This window comes from Myotis brandtii, unplaced genomic scaffold (assembly GCF_000412655.1).
Source record: "Myotis brandtii unplaced genomic scaffold, ASM41265v1 scaffold847, whole genome shotgun sequence".
NCBI lineage: Eukaryota > Metazoa > Chordata > Mammalia > Chiroptera > Vespertilionidae > Myotis > Myotis brandtii.
Window position 1 is genome coordinate 707593 of NW_005371441.1, and position 19130 is coordinate 726722.

The 19130-nt window shown below is 42.6% G+C and overlaps 1 protein-coding gene across 1 annotated transcript in view; it reads left to right on the forward strand.

The window, feature by feature from the left end:
- The window catches only part of UST (uronyl-2-sulfotransferase), a 280713-nt gene extending 262482 nt beyond the window's left edge, over positions 1 to 18231 (forward strand). Inside the window, exons 8-9 of the mRNA XM_005884691.2 lie at positions 11569 to 11848; positions 17454 to 18231. Coding sequence (XP_005884753.1) covers positions 11569 to 11848; positions 17454 to 17562 — 389 coding nt within the window. The 3' untranslated portion in view covers positions 17563 to 18231. The remainder of the gene's footprint in view (positions 1 to 11568; positions 11849 to 17453) is intronic.
- Positions 18232 to 19130: the final 899 nt, after the last annotated feature.

Here is a 19130-nt window from a genome sequence, read left to right on the forward strand (position 1 = left end):
AATGGAAAAACAACTCAATTATCTAAGAGCAAACTGGCTGTGTGGCCTGGAGTTGTCCATAGAATGGAGCACATTAAAGCACATTGCACAATATGACTTGGAATAATTAATGCTATAGGAAAATATAATGCTTACCATCAGTTACGTTTTAAAAGAATATAAAACTAAAGAAACAGTGTAGCAGGGATCTATTTTATAATTCATGTACATAAATTAAAAAAAGACTAGAAGGAAATACATTACTACAGGAATAAATGTGGCTTGACTTAAAGTCATTTCATCTTCTTAATCTTTTTGCAAAAACATTACCATCTATATATGTGTATATATGGTATGTAGGTATTTATATGCATCATAACCAGAAAAAATGAATTTTTAAATTAAGTGACTTTCCTAAGAATTAAGACTTAAAGCTAAAAGCTTATAAACTGTCCAAAAGCTTTATGATAACCCTTTACACAAGATAGGTAGCTTGATCTACCTGAAATCCTGGAGCAAAAAAAAAAAATAAGAGCAACATAAAAAAAAATGAGACAAAGAACTGTCCGGTGGGCATGTCACCATCTGTGAAGTGCTCAGAGTGACTGTGGGTGTCAGCAATTGGCTTCCACATCATCAAGGCTAGACATAGAGATCACAGTGTGATTCCCGGAGAGGGCCTCTTCCCCTCAAAGGAGGTGTGTGTGTGTGTGTGTGTGTGTGTGTGTGTGTGTGTGTGTAAGTGTAAGAGTAAGAGACGCAGCCTAGGCCTGCTGTGAGGAATAGAAAGAAGGAGAATCCTGCATGTGAAGTATAAGCAAAGCTTATGAGATTGTCAGGTGCCACAGAAATTCGGACAGAGTTACTGGACAGATCTCTTGGTCTTTTTTGTTCAAATCAATGCATTTGATCAGGATGCCCTCATCAATGATTGGTAAGGGCCTCCACTTTTGATTCCAAATAAGGTAGCCAAAGTATGAAAAGTAGCAAAAACACATTTCTCAGTGATGATTTCAAATAAAAAAATGTATTTCCAACAAAGAAATACATGTTGTTAATAATGTCCCCTACTAGTAAGCCTTTCCAACAAGGTTTTTTTCTGACGTAGATATTATCAAACAGAAATGTTTGGTCCACTGATTGCTGTGAAAATGAACGCCCTGGCATCACCATCGCCATGCCCAAGCCAGTATTGTAACGGCAAAAGCTATGTCAGGGAAAGCCTGCGTGTGTAGTCAGGGTATTATACACTCTCGAAGAAATAGACCAGCTTCTTGATGATTTGGGTCCTGGTGCCAAAGTTGGGGAGAAAATAAACAGGAGTAGGTTCTCTCTGACCAGTGAACCAGGGCAGCAGGGAGAGCAGGGGAGCTGGAGCAGCCAAACCCAGGGGGGCTGATTACTCCCAGAACAGACTGTCTAACAGCAGGGGATGCGCTCTGGTGCCTCTTCAAACCCTGCTGATAAATAATGCTAATAGGAGGGTGATTGTTCTCATGTTGAATTCTAAGTAAGCACCTGAGTTTGGTTGGACAGCTCATTAAAAATGCAGGTTCCAACCAAGGGGCAGGTGTGGGGGTGTGGGAGAGTGTCCTCATTTGGTTGAAGCTAGTCCCATACACCAAAAGGTTGTGGTTCAATTGCTGGTCAGGGAACATATCTAGGTTGAGGGTTTGATCCCTGGTCTGTGTGTGCATGGGAGGCAGCTGATCTCTCTCTCTCTCTCTCTCTCTCTCTCTCTCTCTCTCTCTCTCCCCTCTCTTTAAACATATCCTTGGGTGAGGAATTTTTGAAATGCAGGTTCCAGGGCTCTGCCATGTCGGCTCCCCAGGTGATTCATTGCACATTCAGTTTGTCCGTCAAGGTGTTCACCTGGCCCTATGAAAGGCACAAAAGGCGGCCCTCAACACCCCCTCTGTGGTCTGCCCCCTCCTCTGGTGCTCTCCTGGGAAAGAAGCCCTTCCGGGGTTGCAGGGAAGCCCGGGTCATGCATTGCCTGGGAAGTGATGGGAAGGGTCATGCATTTGTTTCTCTCTTTGAGGAGGAAGCCTGGTTTTCAGCTCTTAGCAGTTTTCTTCTGGAATCATGCTTTGTGTTCAACACAGAGCTGATGAATGAGCAAGGGGAGGCCAGGCAGGAAAATATCTAATGACCAGCCCTGAGCCCCAGCAATCTGGGCACTGAGGACAAGTCCTGTGGAGGTGGATTGCCCAGGCAATAACTACAAGCCCCTCTGGTGGGGTGCCCTCACCTCGACATTTGATGAGGTTAGGATCCGTCTGTGCGCTCTTTCTGGACAGCACATGCCTCCTTCTGGGGCCGGTTGCCGGCTTCCCTTGAAAGGCAACATTGCCCTGTCCTTTGTGGGCCCTCCTGACCCACCCCACATAGGTCAGTCACTTTTCTCCCTGGCTCCTCGTGTCCTGCTACTGCTTCCAAAAATCAAAGCAAATTGGGAGCATTATAAAGGCTTCATTCTCTTGTATCAAAGGAGCCTAGCACTTTCAGGCTTTTTTTTTTTTAAGTAAATTATGTAACTTTCACTTGGCTACAGAGAGAAAAAGGCTCTCTTGAAATTCAAAGTGAGCTTGATTTATTTTTTAATTATTTATGTTTCCAGATCTGAACAGAAGATTGCAAAAAAGGAGAGGGGAAATACCCCTGTTTACTTTACCAACCCCAAGCACCAAGTCAGCCATGAAGTGCTTTTTGTTCTCCCCTCCCCTAATTGCCATACCTCCAAGAAGCTGGTCTAAACATGCCATCGATCATCCGGTGGCGAATCAAACGCTGGCCTTTCAGCCCCGCACATCGCTGTGAGCCACAGTGACACACATTCATTTCCGGTGCAGGCAGCTGCCCGGGAGCGGCGTGTGTTTGAACTGTGTGGCCTCCCTGTATAATTCAGGAAATGAGTGTACTCTATCTGTGACAAGCATCGTGTTCACACGGTTTCGGGAGCAGCCAGCGTGGTGTGGGGCTCCGCAGGAGTGGCCCTGGGATGCGTACTGACTCTGCTTCCCGTCCACTCACTACTGCCCCAGCCCCACTCCACCCGACCTTGACTTTCATCACACCTGTCACCTGAGAAAGTATGCTGCATCTCTTGTGTGCTAGAAATTTCTGGCTGTAATCTAACCCGAGATTAGTAAACCACAAGTCTTTAGACAGGGTGATTTTTTTTTAAAACAGCAAGGCCTCTTGGTTGATCACCACTCAGCGCCCCTGAAGCTGAAGAGTTGATGTCTACCTTTTGACGATATTTAGTTTTTTCAGTGGTAAAATGTGGCCCCACTTCTTCTGGTTGTTATTCAACTTGTATTCATTTCTTGCACATAATCTCTGTTGGACCAGGTTCAAACAAGCTGGGACTGTTGGAGCAGGGGCTTGGTCAGTATGGAGTGTGCATTCACTTAGATCAAGGCAGGGGATGCCGAAACCGGCCCAGCATCAGCCTCGACTGCAAGCCGGTGCTGAGGTTTTGTTACTTTGCATATGGTTAACCATCTCGGAGGTCGTAAAGTGGGGCCTCTGTCCTCGGGTGCAGCAGCTGGGTTTACACAGTATTTCCAGATTGTTTATTTTGACCCAGAGCCAGGGCTACATCGTTTTTCCATTATGCATGTTGGACAGATGAAGAGTGGTGGGAAGGGGGACTTCGTGGGGCAGGTCTGTGATTTCCTTTTTATTTACATTAAAGGGACTTTTAAGAGTTCTGAAAATTATGAACCAGTCCAAATATAAGGTCAATGCAGGTAGAAGGAGCCACCGCTTTTGTGAAAATGTCCAGATCTTGGGCAGTAAAGAAACTTTGTCCATGGCCTCTGCTTGAGGACAAGTTGGGGGCATCATGCTTGTCACTGCTCAATCTTGCATACAAACGGGTTACAGGTAAATGATATTTACCACCGCATTCAAGGGTTAAATTCCCAGGGTTTGCTTGGGAGGGGCCATGAGTTAGGAGCCAGAGCCCGCACGCCTTCCACGGGCATATGCATTCCGTGCAGATGGGTATGCCTGGTGCTGGGCGGAGCTGTGTTTCCCAGGAGGCTGTAGGACTCTTCCTTTGCAGTCCTTTCCCTGAGGGTTCTCCCAACGTCCTTCCCTAAGTCCTTCCACCGGGGAGCCTTCAAGACTGGCCAAGGAACCACAGTTTACATTTTATCCACAGCAAAGCCCTTTGCACGTGGGTCAAGTGCATGTGAGCTGAATGAATGTACTTCTTCGTGAAACATTTTCTTTTGCTAATGGAGAAAGAGCATTTTAAAAATACCCAAAACGATGGCAAATTAAGTGATTGAACAGTATTATTAGGTCAGGCAGATACCTGTGTGCCCAACAATGTTGGGATTTCTTCCGTTACTGGCTGCAGTAAATAGCACACGTGACATAAATCCCGCAGCTACCAGGTCGCAGTGTCTTTCTATTCAGGTATTTATGTTTGTGGCAAATGTCCCCTATCACAGTATTTCTTAAGCTTTGCTGAGTATGTGTAAGTGACCTGTCACCATAATACAGTGTTCTCCAATGAAATGGCTAAGAAAAGCAAGTACCACTACCTGTCCAGAGCAACCTGTGATCCTAAACTCCTATATCAGCTTATCCTAAAGAAATTTCATTCCAAGAAATGGAAAGTTTGCTTAAGAAGGACCCTCAACTATGAAAATAATTTAGCAAAAACAAAATATGTATAGACATCACCAAAAGTTGCCCTTTAGGTTAATCCAGTCTCTTACAGATGGATTTAACGTATAGGTTTCAAATCAACAAACCTTTACAGAGGGTTATGTGCCAGGAGGTTAGGTGCTGGGGAACTAAAAATGAATAAAGACACAGCCCCTTTCAGTTTGAAAACATTTTTGCTGGCTTGCAGGTTTTTCACCAGATCCTCCCAGACGTACCGAAGCATTCCCCGTGACTTAGAACACTCAGCCCTTCTTTTCAACCGATCCCCTTAATGCCAGAATATACACAGCAAAGGGAGAAGTGGGTGGTTATAGATTTCCACTCCATTTGTAGCAAAAAGGTGCTAGACTGGGAATCAAAATACCCACTTTCTAGTCTTAGAACTAACTTGCTGGTCATACAACCTTGAGCCAGTCTGTGACCTCTCAAACTCTGGGTATCTGTAGGTAAAATGGGTTGCTGTGAGGACTGTGTGAGATAAGCAGGGTGTGTGTGAAAATACATTAATCCAGGGAGCTCTATGCAAATGCAGGGGATGCTATTCTGATGGATGGGGGTAAGGGGGCTTGAGCTGTTTATACCACTATCTATAAAGCTTCAATAATGCAGAAAGCTAACCCAACTCAGCTTTATTCTTGTTTTTGTTTTTTTCCCTACCAGCATTGGGTGACTAAATACAGATTTTTTATGTTATTGGGGGTCAGAGGTATAAAAAGGATCCCCATTCAGGGCCCCAGTGGCTCTGCGGGGTCTCTGCAACTGCTCTTCAGGGAGAGCACAGAACCTTGAAGAAGCTGTCCCCACACAGTCCTTACTCTACAGCTGACTTTGGACATGTCTATATGGAAAAACAATCTTTATTTTGCAATTAAAATAGAAAGATCAGAGGTTGGGTTTTTGTTTTTTGTTTGTTTGCTTTCCCTTCTGATCATTTCACAACTCAAAACCAGTGCCTACTTTGAGGAAATTTTCTGCAATTATCATGAAAATAATTAAGGATGTTCTCTGTCCAATCCCAATCCCTAATGGTAAATAAGAAAACTGGGGAGGGGGGGGAGACCAAAAGTATCCTGAAACCATAGTTTCTCTTTATCAAAATGTGCTTATTAATTAAAGACCAGGGGCAGAAGCACCTGACATGGCCAACGCTCTCACTCCAGACAGGCAACTGAACCCCAAAGCTAAACACTGCAATTTATAGACCCCAGTGGGAGCTGAAAAATCCCAGATGTGAGGGTAGACCCCACATTCATGAGTCTCTTAGGAATTTTCTATTAAAAACATTCAGATATTACCTTTGTCCCCACTTGGCTATGTCTGCACCTCACAGACACAGCCAAGCCTTCTTTGGGTCTGATAACACTCTCTTCCTTCTGTTAGTTTATTTCATTCACTCAATGAACATGCAGAGTTTCCCCAGTTGCTGAGCTGAGGAAGCACAGAGATGAATGGGGTATGAGCCCCATCCTGAGCACTCTCAGCATAGCAAGCTTCTTTAAGAGAAGAGCTGGATGAAACTGGTGGGGACGTTGAGGAAAACATCCAGGGAAAAAATTTCAGAAGTTTGATAATGCCTCTGAGGCCTCCTAAAAATTTTCTTTCTTTTGGTTGAAATATGTAAACCTGTCCTATCCTCTCAGACTTACACACACAACAGACCTTACATGATCAAATAGTCAAATAGTAGTTATAAAAGACCCAATGCCATGCAGAGTATTTAAGACAAGCCCATTGAATTTGGTATCCCCACTAGGGATTTCTGATCAAGGAGAGGAAATGTTGATGCCATCAAACCAGCTGGAGTGAAATTCCCTATCTGCCCCATGGTTGCTAGGTATCACATCTGTAAAATGGTGATAATAAGAGAACCCACCTCATCGGGGAGTTTTCTGAGGATGAAATGCATATTAGCTATCTCACAGTCCTCAAAAATACTTATGATGCTGACGATAATGTTCCAGTCACTGCTTATAACTCCTGTGTCAGCACAGAGAAGTTATTCAATAAAAATTTTCAGGGGATAAAAAAGGAAGGTGACATTGGACATACGAGTGAGGCCTAACTGAAGTCTTAATTTTGACACCAAGCACTTACTCTTAAATTTATGAAACCCAGAATTTCAAAACCTTTAGAGCAGAAACATAAAACTCAGATTTATGTAGCAGCCAGGCAGGTAACATAAAAGAATGAACTGACATTTGGAGTCGGAGACAGAATGGAGAAAGCTGGCCTCTCTCAGGGGGACAGCCATACTCAGCTCCAGAAGAATATTGCCTCACTTTGAGAGAAGCCAGAAATCCAGATTTCCATGTGAAATAGACCAAGTCTTACAACAACTAAGTCAAATTCTAAAAAAAATATCACACAGGCCAAATAACACAGTCTGCCAGTCCGATCTCAGGCTGCGTGCTTGCCATCCTGCCCGGGTGGAAGGAGCTCTGTATTTGTCTCTTCCTTTTGAAATGCTCACCTGTGCACACAAAAGGCATGAGCCCCTTGAACACTCAGTTCCTGCTCATTTCCAAAGATGCTCCTGGGATGAGGGCTTAACTTCTTGATTGTTATATTCTACGGTACATGCTCACCTACCGAGGGCTACTTCTCTTCTCCGAGGCTGCTAATCATAAGTATAGATTCTTAAAGCATGATTGTTTTGTGGCTGAAATAACAACAGCCTCCAAAAAACCCTAACAACTTCCTGTAGAGCTGCTATTATGGCAATCTGGAGAGAGACGGGTTCCACTGCTCACGTAATTTTGTTTTGTTTGGAGGGAAAGTCTGGCATTTTACAAAAATACTTAGCCATGGAATGACTTTTCCATAGCACTGATGATTGTACAGCAAGACACATAACCATATGTCTTCGAAATGTGACTTGAAAAATTCTCTACTAACACTACAAGGCAAACTTCCCTCTAGTCTTTCCATATGAAGGGGATCATTTTCTACAGGCTTATGAAAGCTTCACTGGTTATAGGACCCAGTATTTAGTGAGTGGAAACCTCAACACGAATGCAAATCCAGACTCAAATTCCATCTCTCTCATTTACTTACTAGCTGTGTGATCTTGGGTAAGTCATTTAATCTCCCAGAGCTTTTATCTCCCCATGTGCAAAAGAGGGGTCATGACCCCTCACAGGGTTATTGGGAATATTAAATAAAATAACATTCAGATGTGCATAATCCAAACCCATAATAGGTGTTCACCATCAATCTTGGTTGACTCTGAGTCTCTGCTTCTTCTATTTCTCTTTTATTTTATTTTTTCCATCTCCATTCATCCCCTCTATGCCCTCTTCTACCCCCACCCAGCAGCACTCCTATTTCAGACCATGACATAGCCCTCTGGCAATATCATTAACCTTCCTATTAAATGTGTCAGCTCTGTGAAAAACAAAAGGACAGAAAAGCTATAATTATTTTATATAAACTTTTGGTTTTGTGTCCACAGTGGTATGAAAACTAAAGGGTAGAGGATTGGATGATATCACTCAGAGAATAAAGAAGGGAGAAGGGAGAAAGACTAGACTAGAATCCTGGGAAGTACTGGCACTTAAAGGACAGACAGGAAAAGAGGACTGGATGTAGAGAACGGAAGGGGGACAATCAGAAGGAGACCAGGACAACCAGGGAAATGCTATTACAGATGCCAGAGAAGAGCTAGTTTCAAGATGGAGCCTGTGGCCAACAGTGTTGTGATGTCATGCTAAGAAGAGATAGAAGTCATGAGAAATGCTCACTGAATTATCAGCAAGGAAGCAAGAGTAATTTGCATGAGGTATTGAGGGAACATAAACCAGGTTTTGATGAGTTCAGTCATGTGTTTAAGTTGAAATTTTATGGTAACAAATTCAGATAACTCTTTTAGAAGTTTGGTTGTGATGGAGCAAAGAAAAAGAAGATAAAATAAGAAAGGGGACATGGAGACCAGGATTTAATTTAAGACTAGAGGCCCGGTGCACAAAAATCGTCCACTCGAGGGGGTCCCTCAGCCTGGCCTGCACCCTCTCACAGTCTGGGAGCCCTCCGGGGATGTCCAGGAAGCGGGCCTAAGCTGTCAGTCAGACATCCTTAACGTTGCTGCAGAGGCGGGAGAGGCTCCTGTCACCGCCGCTGCGGCTTCTGGCTGAGCAGTGCTCCCCCTGTGGGAGTGCGCTGACCACAGGGAGCAGCTCCTGCATTGAGCGTCTGCCCCCTGGTGGTCAGTTCTCATCATAGCAACCGGTCATTCCGCCATTCGGTCGATTTGCATATTAGCCTTTTATTTTATAGGAAGGGAGAGACTTGAGCACATCTGAATTTTGGTGGGATATATTCTAAAATCACAGTAATCTTTATTTTTTCTGATGTGAGAAAAAAGAACCCCACACAATTTATAGAGTGCTCCAAGAAGGATTGTAGAAATATGGAAATGAGTATATTATTTTTCTTGTGCTTCTCAATGTTTAACTTAACACTTTTTGTGCCTTGTCTGTCTTTACTATAATGTTTTTAAACTCTGGATTTTAAAAACACAAAGGGGATGTCTATATTTAAAGCCTATGAACATGTCTTGCCTCAGATTAGCTATAGTTAATATCTATAGCAGAGAAGACAGACATTATAAAATGTTCTCTCACAAACCTATTTTAGGAAAGACTATGCTAAGTTCTTTAACAACAATTCTAGAACTGATATATGAAAATGTGTATTATGCCTTTTAAGAGACTCCATTTGAAAAGCAATGTCCTTATTTCAATGAGGCTGTTACTACTCAGATAACTTTTTAAAATTCCTTCTTTAGCACTTCTATTGGAAGTTTCAGAAAGTATCTCAGATATCCTCAAAAATGACAAGTTTTGCCCTAACCAGTTTGGCTCAGCGGATAGAGTGTCGGCCTGCGGACTCAAGGGTCCCAGGTGCAATTCCGGTAAAGGGCATGTACCTTGGTTGCGGGCACATCCCCAGTGAGGGGTGTGCAGGAGGCAGCTGATCAGTGTTTCTCTCTCATCGATGTTTCTAACTCTCTATCCCTCTCCCTTCCTCTCTGTAAAAAATCAATAAAATATATTAAGAAAAAAATGACATTTTTGTCCTGTTGCATGAATCTGATTTTGGAAACAGGCATTTGGAGCCATAATCACTAAATAATGTGCCTATCAAATTTGATGACAAAAGTTTTAAATAAAATAAGATGATAAAAGAAAATATATGGCAAATCTATACGTTCTTGAGTTTGCAATGGTTTCTTAAATATAACATCAAAGTATAGGTAACAAAAGAAAAAGTAAATGAATTGGTCTTAATTAAAGTAAAATTTTTTGTGCATCAAAGAAAACTGTCAACAGGGTAAAGACAGCCTACAAAATGAGAGAAAGTATTTGCAAATCATATACCTGATATATATGTAGAATGTCCAGAATATGTAAAAAAAAAACTCCTATAACTCAATAAAAAAATTAAATAATCCAGTTCAAAAAAGGCAAAGAACTTGAATGGACATTTCTCCAAACAAGACATATAAATGGCCAATAAGCACATAAAAAGATGTTCTGCACTTTTAGTCATTAGTGAAATGAAAAATCAAAACCACAATGAGATACCACTTCACCCTTACTAGGATGGCTATAATTTTTTTAGAAAATGGAAACTAACTATTGTAGAAGAGGATTTGGAGAAATTGGAATCTTCATACAATGTAGAGTAGTTCAGCCACTGAGAAAAAACAGTTTGGTAGTTCCTCAAAAAGTTAAACAGAATTACCATATGAGCCAGCAATTCCACTCCTAGGTATATCCCCAAAAGAACTGAAAATAGGGACTCAAACAAATACTCATACACAAATGATCATAGCACCACTTTTCACAATAATGAAAAGGTAGAAAAAACCCAAGTAGCCATCAATGGGTAAATGGATAAATAAATTGTGGCATAACTAACCATACAATGGAATATTGTTCAGCCATAAAAAGGAATGGAGTACTGATGCATGCAACAACATGGATGAATCTTGAAAACATTATGTTAAGTGAAAAAGCCAGACACAAAAGGCCAAATATTGTATGATTCTACTTATATGCGTATTTAGAATAGGCAGATTCATAGACAGAATGAGGAGCAGGTAGAGGAGGGGTATAGGGAGTTAACATTTAATGGGTACAGAGTTTCTGTGCGGAGTGATGAAAGGATGTGGCAATAGTGGGGACAGTGGCACAGCATTCTGAATATAATTAATGCCACCAATATGTACACTTTAAAATGGTTAAAATTTTGATAAATATATAAATATATATATATATCACATATATAACATGTTATTCAGCATCAATATAAAATTAAACAAATTTTAGTTATAGATTTTACCACTATAAAAAAATAACCACTGAAAATGTACAATTGCATTTAAGGAATCTAACAGTCTTTCCTTTGTTTTTCTTGACAAATGCCTTTGGAGTAGTAAAATGCAAGTGGGTTTGCATCAAATTAAATTATCACTCATAGTTGTCAATATTTTAAGATAAAAAAACAAGATGATTAGAAAGTGGGGAGACAGCTTTTGTCTGTGCTTCCTTCTGAAAGCAACACCCTTCCCAGATATAACAGGAAATAAAAGATGAAAAAATGGGTAGATTTTTGCTGTTCAAAGAATGTATAACTTGAGTTAACAATTGAATTGTGGTCAAATTGCATAGCTCATGAAAAGGATGTTAGTTTATGTTCCGTCCACTAACGTTGATACTAATACCTAGAATATGGTGAAATCTTTCCAAATATTGTTGGAAACGCATTTCCCTTCTATTCCTTGTCTGTTGAGTTTCTTTCGGAGCTGCCAGGATTATGCAGGTCACACAAGGCCTCACCATTATTCCTTTTAAGCTAAAGCATCACAGACGATTGCTCATGTGCACCTCGGTTCTTTTGCAGAGCACAGGAAACTTGGAAACATGACTGTGACCGTGAGGAAAACTGTCCCCTCCCCCGAGGCCGTGCAGATTCTCTACCAGCGAATGAGGTACGAGTACGAGTTCTACCACTACGTCAAAGAGCAGTTCCACCTGCTGAAGCGCAAGTTCGGACTGAAGTCACAGGTCAGCCAGCCCCCTCTGAGGCCCCAGTTCTTCATCCCATCTCCGCTGGAAACCGAGGAGCCCATTGGCGACGAGGAACAGGATGACGAGAAGTGGCTCGAAGATATTTATAAGAGGTGATGCTGCCAGCCTGTGTCGCTTCCAGTGGCTTTATCTCTCTTTTCCAGAAAGATTTGTTGTCGTTGTTTGGGGAAGAAAAATCTTGAAGGGACTAAATTAATGCTCGGCTGCATTAAAAAGAACAAAACATTCCCACAGGTTGGGGGTCATTGGGAGATGCCCGGTTTTGCGGGTTTTATTTGTTTAATTTTATTCTGTGTTTTTCTGGCTCCTGGCCTCCTTCTTATGCTAAGATGACTCCATCACAAGGCATCTCATCATAAAATAGCTTTTTCCCTCCAGTTCAATGAGAGAAGGGGGAAAATATAGCCCATAGCCCAATAACTTATCATTTGTAAGATGACTTGTAGAAATATTACCTCAGTGGTAGGAAACATCCAGACTTGTATATGTCGCTAGAAATACAAAACCACTTCAGAGACCAGGGAATCCACTCCAGAAGGACCTAAGAGGAGAAGGTAGGACAGATCAGGACTTCAAAAGAGAGGATGCCCCTGGGTTAGTGGTCTCTACCCACATGGGCAGGATTCTGCCTCTGGTCCATCTCAGGAGACACTTTCATCAAGAGCAGCGCACTTGTTATCTCTGAAGGGGCCAGTCAGCTTGTGCCACACCCCCATCCAGCCCAGAGCCTTGAGTATCTTGCAAGGTCAAAGTGCATGGCAAGTTCCATTCAGACATTCCATGTCCAAGCACCATTCTGACAGATTTCAAAGTAGCATGGCAGGGAAAAGAATTTATCTGCTGGGTATGGAGGAGTGTAGGCAAGACAAATCAGCCCTGGAGGTTGTGTGGCATAGGAAAAGGGGACAGCCCTGCCTTTGCACCCAGTATGAAGTGGATTTCTCCCCAGCATTGTTTTAACTCCGTACCCAGGAACCAGTTTGGCTCTGACATTTAACCTGTAGTAGAAGTTCTAAGTCTGACCACAGGCAATGCACCATCTATCAGGCACACCCCTGGCCAGTGGGGTCTCAGAGTAGCTGGTATCTTTCACCTTCTAGCCCCTTAAGAGGTGCCTGTTTTTGGTAAAAGGGGGTCCTGAGTTGTGTGCTGGTGGCAGGGAAACTATGGTCCCATTTCTTCTGGAAGCAGCTCACTGCTGAGAACCCTCCTAAGATAGCAAGAAGAGGAGAAGCAAGAGCTTTGGGGAAGAGACGGCTTGGCCAGTTTTATGAGTAGGTGTCTGTTCCCCAAGCCATCTGAGTAGATGTCGGGCAGTGTCGTGTCTCCAAAATATCTCCTCCCCATCCCACTCCCATCACCTGCCGGCTATCCATGAGGCCTGAGTTCAGTCATTAGAAGCCTATGTCTTAGATTCTGAAATGTTTTCGTCTTTAACTGCCCCTCCTCCACTGAAAAACCCATGTTCTCCTAGGCTGAGACGCAGGGGTGCAGGTGGTGGTGGCGGGCAGGACACAGGCCACAAATTTTATCTCCTTCACTTTTTCTCCCCTAGAGCCAGCCCTTCAAGAGCACTAGCAGAGTGTGAGTTGGGAATAGTTAATAGTAAATAAGACTCTGACTTTACACAAGCTACACATTTTCTACCTTTCAGAAACCAACAAGTCTCTATAGAATTGTGTGTTTTTTCTGTTCACTAAAATTGGACAGTTGCCAAGATATAAAGCAAGTCATTTGGAACCTGTCAAGTGTGCACTAAAGCTACTTTATCATGAGATGCATTAAGAAGGCCCCACCCGCAGGAGTCCGGTGAAGGCTGGGACCGCAGAGGCACAAAGTCCAGCATTTGGCCACTCGTGGGCCTCCTTTCGGCCTCAGAGAACTGGGGCAGCGAAGTGATTAAGGGGAATGTAGAACTGTGGTCAATTCTAAGTGAAGAGGAAGAATCCTTTGTCCCATTTAGAGAGACCAGAGCCCTGCCATTAGATATACTTTAAAAAGCAACCCGAAGAACAGTTACGCTTCTCAAAACAAGAACAAGAACGCCGCCTGGTACGTTGTGAGCCATTTCTATGAAACTGCATAGAGAGAATGATAATTAGTTTACACACTGTGCCATCTCACCCTCTGAAAATACAGTTGAGTTGGCTGAGAGTTCTCTGCTCTCGTCAGGACAGTGGGACAATTGGCCATTTGACAAACGTATCTCCGAGTTCAAGTTCACAGGACCACTTCTGCCTGTGTGTTCAAAGGCATTTGTCAGCAGTGATCATTATAGCATCACAACAAAAGATGCTGACTGACTGACTTGCAGGGCCTTAATGTTATTTTGTCGCAACAAACAGCCTTTAGGTCCGTAAAGTCAAAGCACTTCATCAGTATATTTGGCACACATGACAACATTTCTTTGGCCCTGTGCCCAACACAGTTTGTACTTCATGAAATATATTGTACATTTTACATAGTTTAATTTAAAAAATACATTTTAAGCTGGTTGATCTTTGACTGCCTTATTTATTATAACCTTTCAGCACATTCCAAGGTTTTAGTTACTCAGGAAGGAGTTAATTAAAATGATTTTATTTTGGTCTGATGGATGTTTTTTAAAAGGAAAATTATTATTATGAACCTGCAGCCCACTTTCCTTGAGTGCCGTAAAAGTGCTTGTAAATCTTTTTTTTTTAAAGAAGAATGAAAAAAATGGTGTTTGACATTGATGGAAACTGAAAAATATATATGGGACTGAAACATGAGCTGAGCTGAAATAAAAGCAATCTGTGTTTGAGATGAAGTATTCCTTAAGTTATTCATTACCCATGTAAATAAATGAATATAAATAAGTTGACATTTTTTCCATTCTGTGGATACCTGGAATAAAAGTGCCTGCAGTTGCTCAGTCTCTTTAATTGGCCAAGCTTTTTTCTTCAAGATGTCATATTTTAGAAAGATGTATTTTTAAAAATCTGTAGACTCTCATTCTTACAATTAGATGACACCAAAAAAAAAAAACTGGCTGAAAAAATTAAGCTAGTCTTTCATTCATCTCATTGTGTATATAAATCACTAAACAGCTGCTGACTGGATTGCTGTGCCCGCCGGTTGGTTAGGTGTCAACCTCTGAGCAAGTTGGCGATGACTGGGAAAGCAGGGATGTGCCACCTGCTGATCTCTTTCTCAGATGTGTGGAGCCTCAAAAGCTGGTGATCCTCACCTCCCAAGTGAGCTGTTTTGATCCAGAAATGCTGTCCCTCAGAAATTTCACTGCTGCATCAAAGGAAGCTTACAGAGAGAGAAATCCCCGTGCTTTCTGATACTGAATTCCAACTACATACCAAATACACGTGACTACTTTGTAGATGAAAAGAATAGAAATCTTGGTACGAAATGAAAGAGAAATCCATTTTGGTCATCACATGCTTTACTTCAAGTAAGAATCTCTGAGAGTCTTAAACCGCAAAATGATGCATGGTTACCTTTCTTTATCACTCAATTTGTTGTTCTGTAGCCCAGTCATGTGATGTTTAACTCTGCATGAACTTGAAAGGCAAAAGTACTAAACAAAACCTGGACTACACCCCCTCTGGAGTTGCTTGTTTGGTCTGAAGTTCTTTATAAATTGTCCTGTTATCTGTGGGTTGATCCAGTGAACTATTTGGCTTTAGATTAATTTTATTGATGTTGGCAGTATTTTGTAAAAGGCAAAATGATGAGCCACAGCCATTCAGAAAAATTGTTCTGTGGATCAAAATTGTGAAATTCCCTTCAAGTAAAAAGAAAGAGGATTCATTTTACTAAAATGATTTACTTCACATCTGATGACAAAGAAACCGATTTTAAAAAAAGTATTTTGAACATTCTGCAAAAGCAAAGACTATTTTAGCTAAAATCAAGATTAAGAGTCTGTTAAGGAAAACACATGGAACTTCTTTCACACACAAGTCATTGTGGTGTGACCCTGTGTATTAGTTTACGGGAGCTGTCATTACAAAGTTCCATAAACTGGCTTAAACAATAAACATTTATTTTCTCACGGTGCAGGAGGCACGAAGTCTGAGATCAAGGTGTCAGCAGGCTGGTTTCCACTGAGGCCTTTCGCCTTGGCCTGTCCATGGCTGGCTCCTCCCTCTCTCTTCACAAGGACTATTCTCTGTCATGCTCATATCTGTGTCCAAATTTCCTCTTTTTTAAAAAAAAATTTTTATTGATTTCGGAGAGGAAGAGAGAGGGAGAGAGAGATAGAGACATCAAAGATGAGAGAGAATCATTGATTGGCTGCCTCCTGCATGCCCCATGTTGGGGACCGAGCCCACAACCCCGGCATATGCCCTGACCAGGAATGGAACTGTGACCTCCTGGTTCATAGATCAATGTTCAATCACTGAGCCACTCTGGCTGGGCCAAATTTCCTTTTTATAAGGACACCAGTCATATTGGACTAAGGCCCACACTACAGAGCTCATTTTAACTTGATTACCTCTAAAAGATCCTATCTTAAATTACAGCCACATGCTGAGGTTCTGGGGGTTGGACCTCAACATATGAATTTTGTGGGGACACAATGCAGCCCATTACACCAAGATCACAGCAGAAAAGTTAGAGCAGAGGAACAAACCTCCAAGTAGGAGAAAAGCCAGCCTGAAATCACAGACCCTTACAGCTGCTGTGGGGCTCAGCAGTTAGCTAGTCCATTCCCTCAGTTCCAGAAGAGGGGATCAAGGTCCAGATGGGAGATGCAAATTCATCACACACTTTTTTTCCATTGAGGGTTTGATTAACTTTTGAGTATCTACCAAATTAAAACTTTAAGATGTTGATATAGTCAGGGTCCATCTACTGTCCTAGAACCTACAGTGTCGAGGAGGCACAGTCAGCCACACCCAGTGTCACCTGCCACACTGGAGCCCCCTCCCCATGTGGCTCTCCTCAGGCTGGTGGCTGTGGGGTCCCCTTCCCCACAGGAGGCCCTATTGGTTTCAGTTGCATAAGTCCTCAGAGAGAGATGTCAAAGTAAATATGTTTATCTCTAGATTTTTCTCTCTCCTGAAAGGACACAGAGAGGTTCTTGTTTCTGGATAAACAGATCACACCGAGTTTACCCATCTCAGATTGTAGAGTTTTATTTTTCTTAAAGGCAAAATGAAGATTCATGTCCTACTTCCTGTGAGGCATTTCAGATGGCCCCATCCCAAAAAAAGAAAGTCATATACAGCTCATAAACCAGGTGAAGTCGAGTGCAGACATGCCCCTGGAAAAGCAGAACTAGGAGCACTGGGCCCGAGGGCTCCCCGCTCACGGACAGTTTCACTCACTTGAGAATTCCTTTCTGCAGAGGGTGGGCGGGCTTGACTCCCGGCTCCCAGCACTGCTGATTCCCAGGAACACCCAGGCCACAGATGTTCATGGGTCACAGAGCTGTGAACTGATCACTTGTGCATTTTGGATTTCAATGTGTAAACATGGGGATTCCCTTTTCAGAAAGAAAAAAAAGAAAAGGGGAGAACGGAGGGGAAGAAAAATCCCCGTGCAAGGGAAAAATGTGAGCTAAGTTTTTCCTTTTGGAATCTTGGCATGTGAATTTAGCTATCTTCAATCTGGCTCTCGCCAGACACTGTATGCTTTGAGCAGGCATGGAGCAATCTGCCTCGCATGCGCTGCCAGAACGTTCAGACTTGACCTGTAACACGCTTCTGATTCCAGTCCTGAGCGGAGACAGCCGGAGGACAGGCTGCGGCAGACACAGCTTGCGAGCTGCGTGGTGCAAACACGGAGGCAGCTGAACCAGGAAGCAGAGCGCTTGACTGACTAGGGCAAGGAATATGCGCCGGCAAAGTCCCCAAGTTCAAGTCCCAGCTGGTCTGTTTCACTGGGTGCTTGAGTGAATCACTTGACCTCCTCATGCCTGAAGTCAATGCAGCTGGAAAGCCTTAGGAAGAAAATAGGACATCCATTGAAAACCAAGAGCTGCTTCTGGGATAAAGCTTGTCCCTCCCTCCACTCCCATATGCTAAGAGACTGAAAACCACAATCCTGGGGCTGAAAAATATTCGGGTTTTTTCCTCACAAAATGCTGTGTCCCAAGCAAGAAAGACTAGAATTACACATAAATCCAGGCCCACTGATGCCACCAGTCCCCCATATCTGCAAGTATTATGCCCAGTGTAGCCAGGGTCCATGGAAAACAGCCCTCCTATATTGTGATGTGAGTTAGAGTTATTACCCCATGCCATTATCCTAGACAAACCACTCTGTGGATCCCCACTTTTCTCTAACACTCCATTGGGGAGGAGTTTATCTAACTGTGAGTTACAGAATTCATCTTTACCCCACAGTTTCTACTAAATGCAGGCTTCCTCCAACCTCCTTCAGGTTTTCCTGTGTATCTGTGATTCTGTTCATTATAAGAAGCCTCAACACCCATGCGATTTAGTACAGGTTGTGTACAAGGAAAAGTCTTAATAAACGTCCAAAACCTGTACTTTTTGGAGTCCTGTTTCTCATTCTCAGAAGCGCCATCACTGCGTTGTGGGAGAAGTCTTGCAGTGAGGTTGTGGACTAGTGATGTGGTCGGCAGGGCCCATCCCTCCGACCCCACTGTAGGACAGCCACGGGTTGAGGCTTTAATATGTGGCATTACTAGTGTTTTGCATAAGAAGAGAGTTGTGACACTCACCTCAAACTTCCATACAGCCACCCTATTTGCTGCTTGCATCAAATTTACTCTTTTCTTTCTTCCTTTGGCACACTTTCCTATCTGTTCCCCACCTTTGATGAAAGGTGGATGAAATTCTAATCCAGTGCATATGCCCAAAGGATGATTCACAAACCAGGTGTATGAGATACAGATGGAGAAAAATAGTCATTGTGTTAAACAAGTTGAGAAATGCTACAGTTCAAAGTCTATTGTCGCACCGTACTGTGGTATTTTAAGAGCACACTAAGGATTTGGAGGAGTACAATAGTTTAAAAAATCAGTTTATCTTTGTTGAAGCCCGGATTTCTCAAAACTATTTGCCATGAAACCCTTATTAAGACCCGTTAACATCCCGGGGAAAGAGTGTTCTGGAGATTGTGCTTTGGGAAACATTGCTTTAATATAAATCATTTTCCCCATTAGAGCCACTTTCCTTCTGCTCTGTATGGTTCCATTTTTAGTTTTCCAAATGGTCCCTGTATCCTGCTTGAGGAAAATGTATTTGCAGATGCTTAACATTTTGTTAAGTACAAGATGGGGCAAATAACACTTATCTACACTAATAAAAGAGAAACATGGTAATTGGTGTACGACCGCTACCCTTTTCATTGGCTAATCAGTGAGTATATGCAAATTAACTGTCAGCCAAGATGGCGGCCGGCAGCCAGGCACTGAAGCAAGCA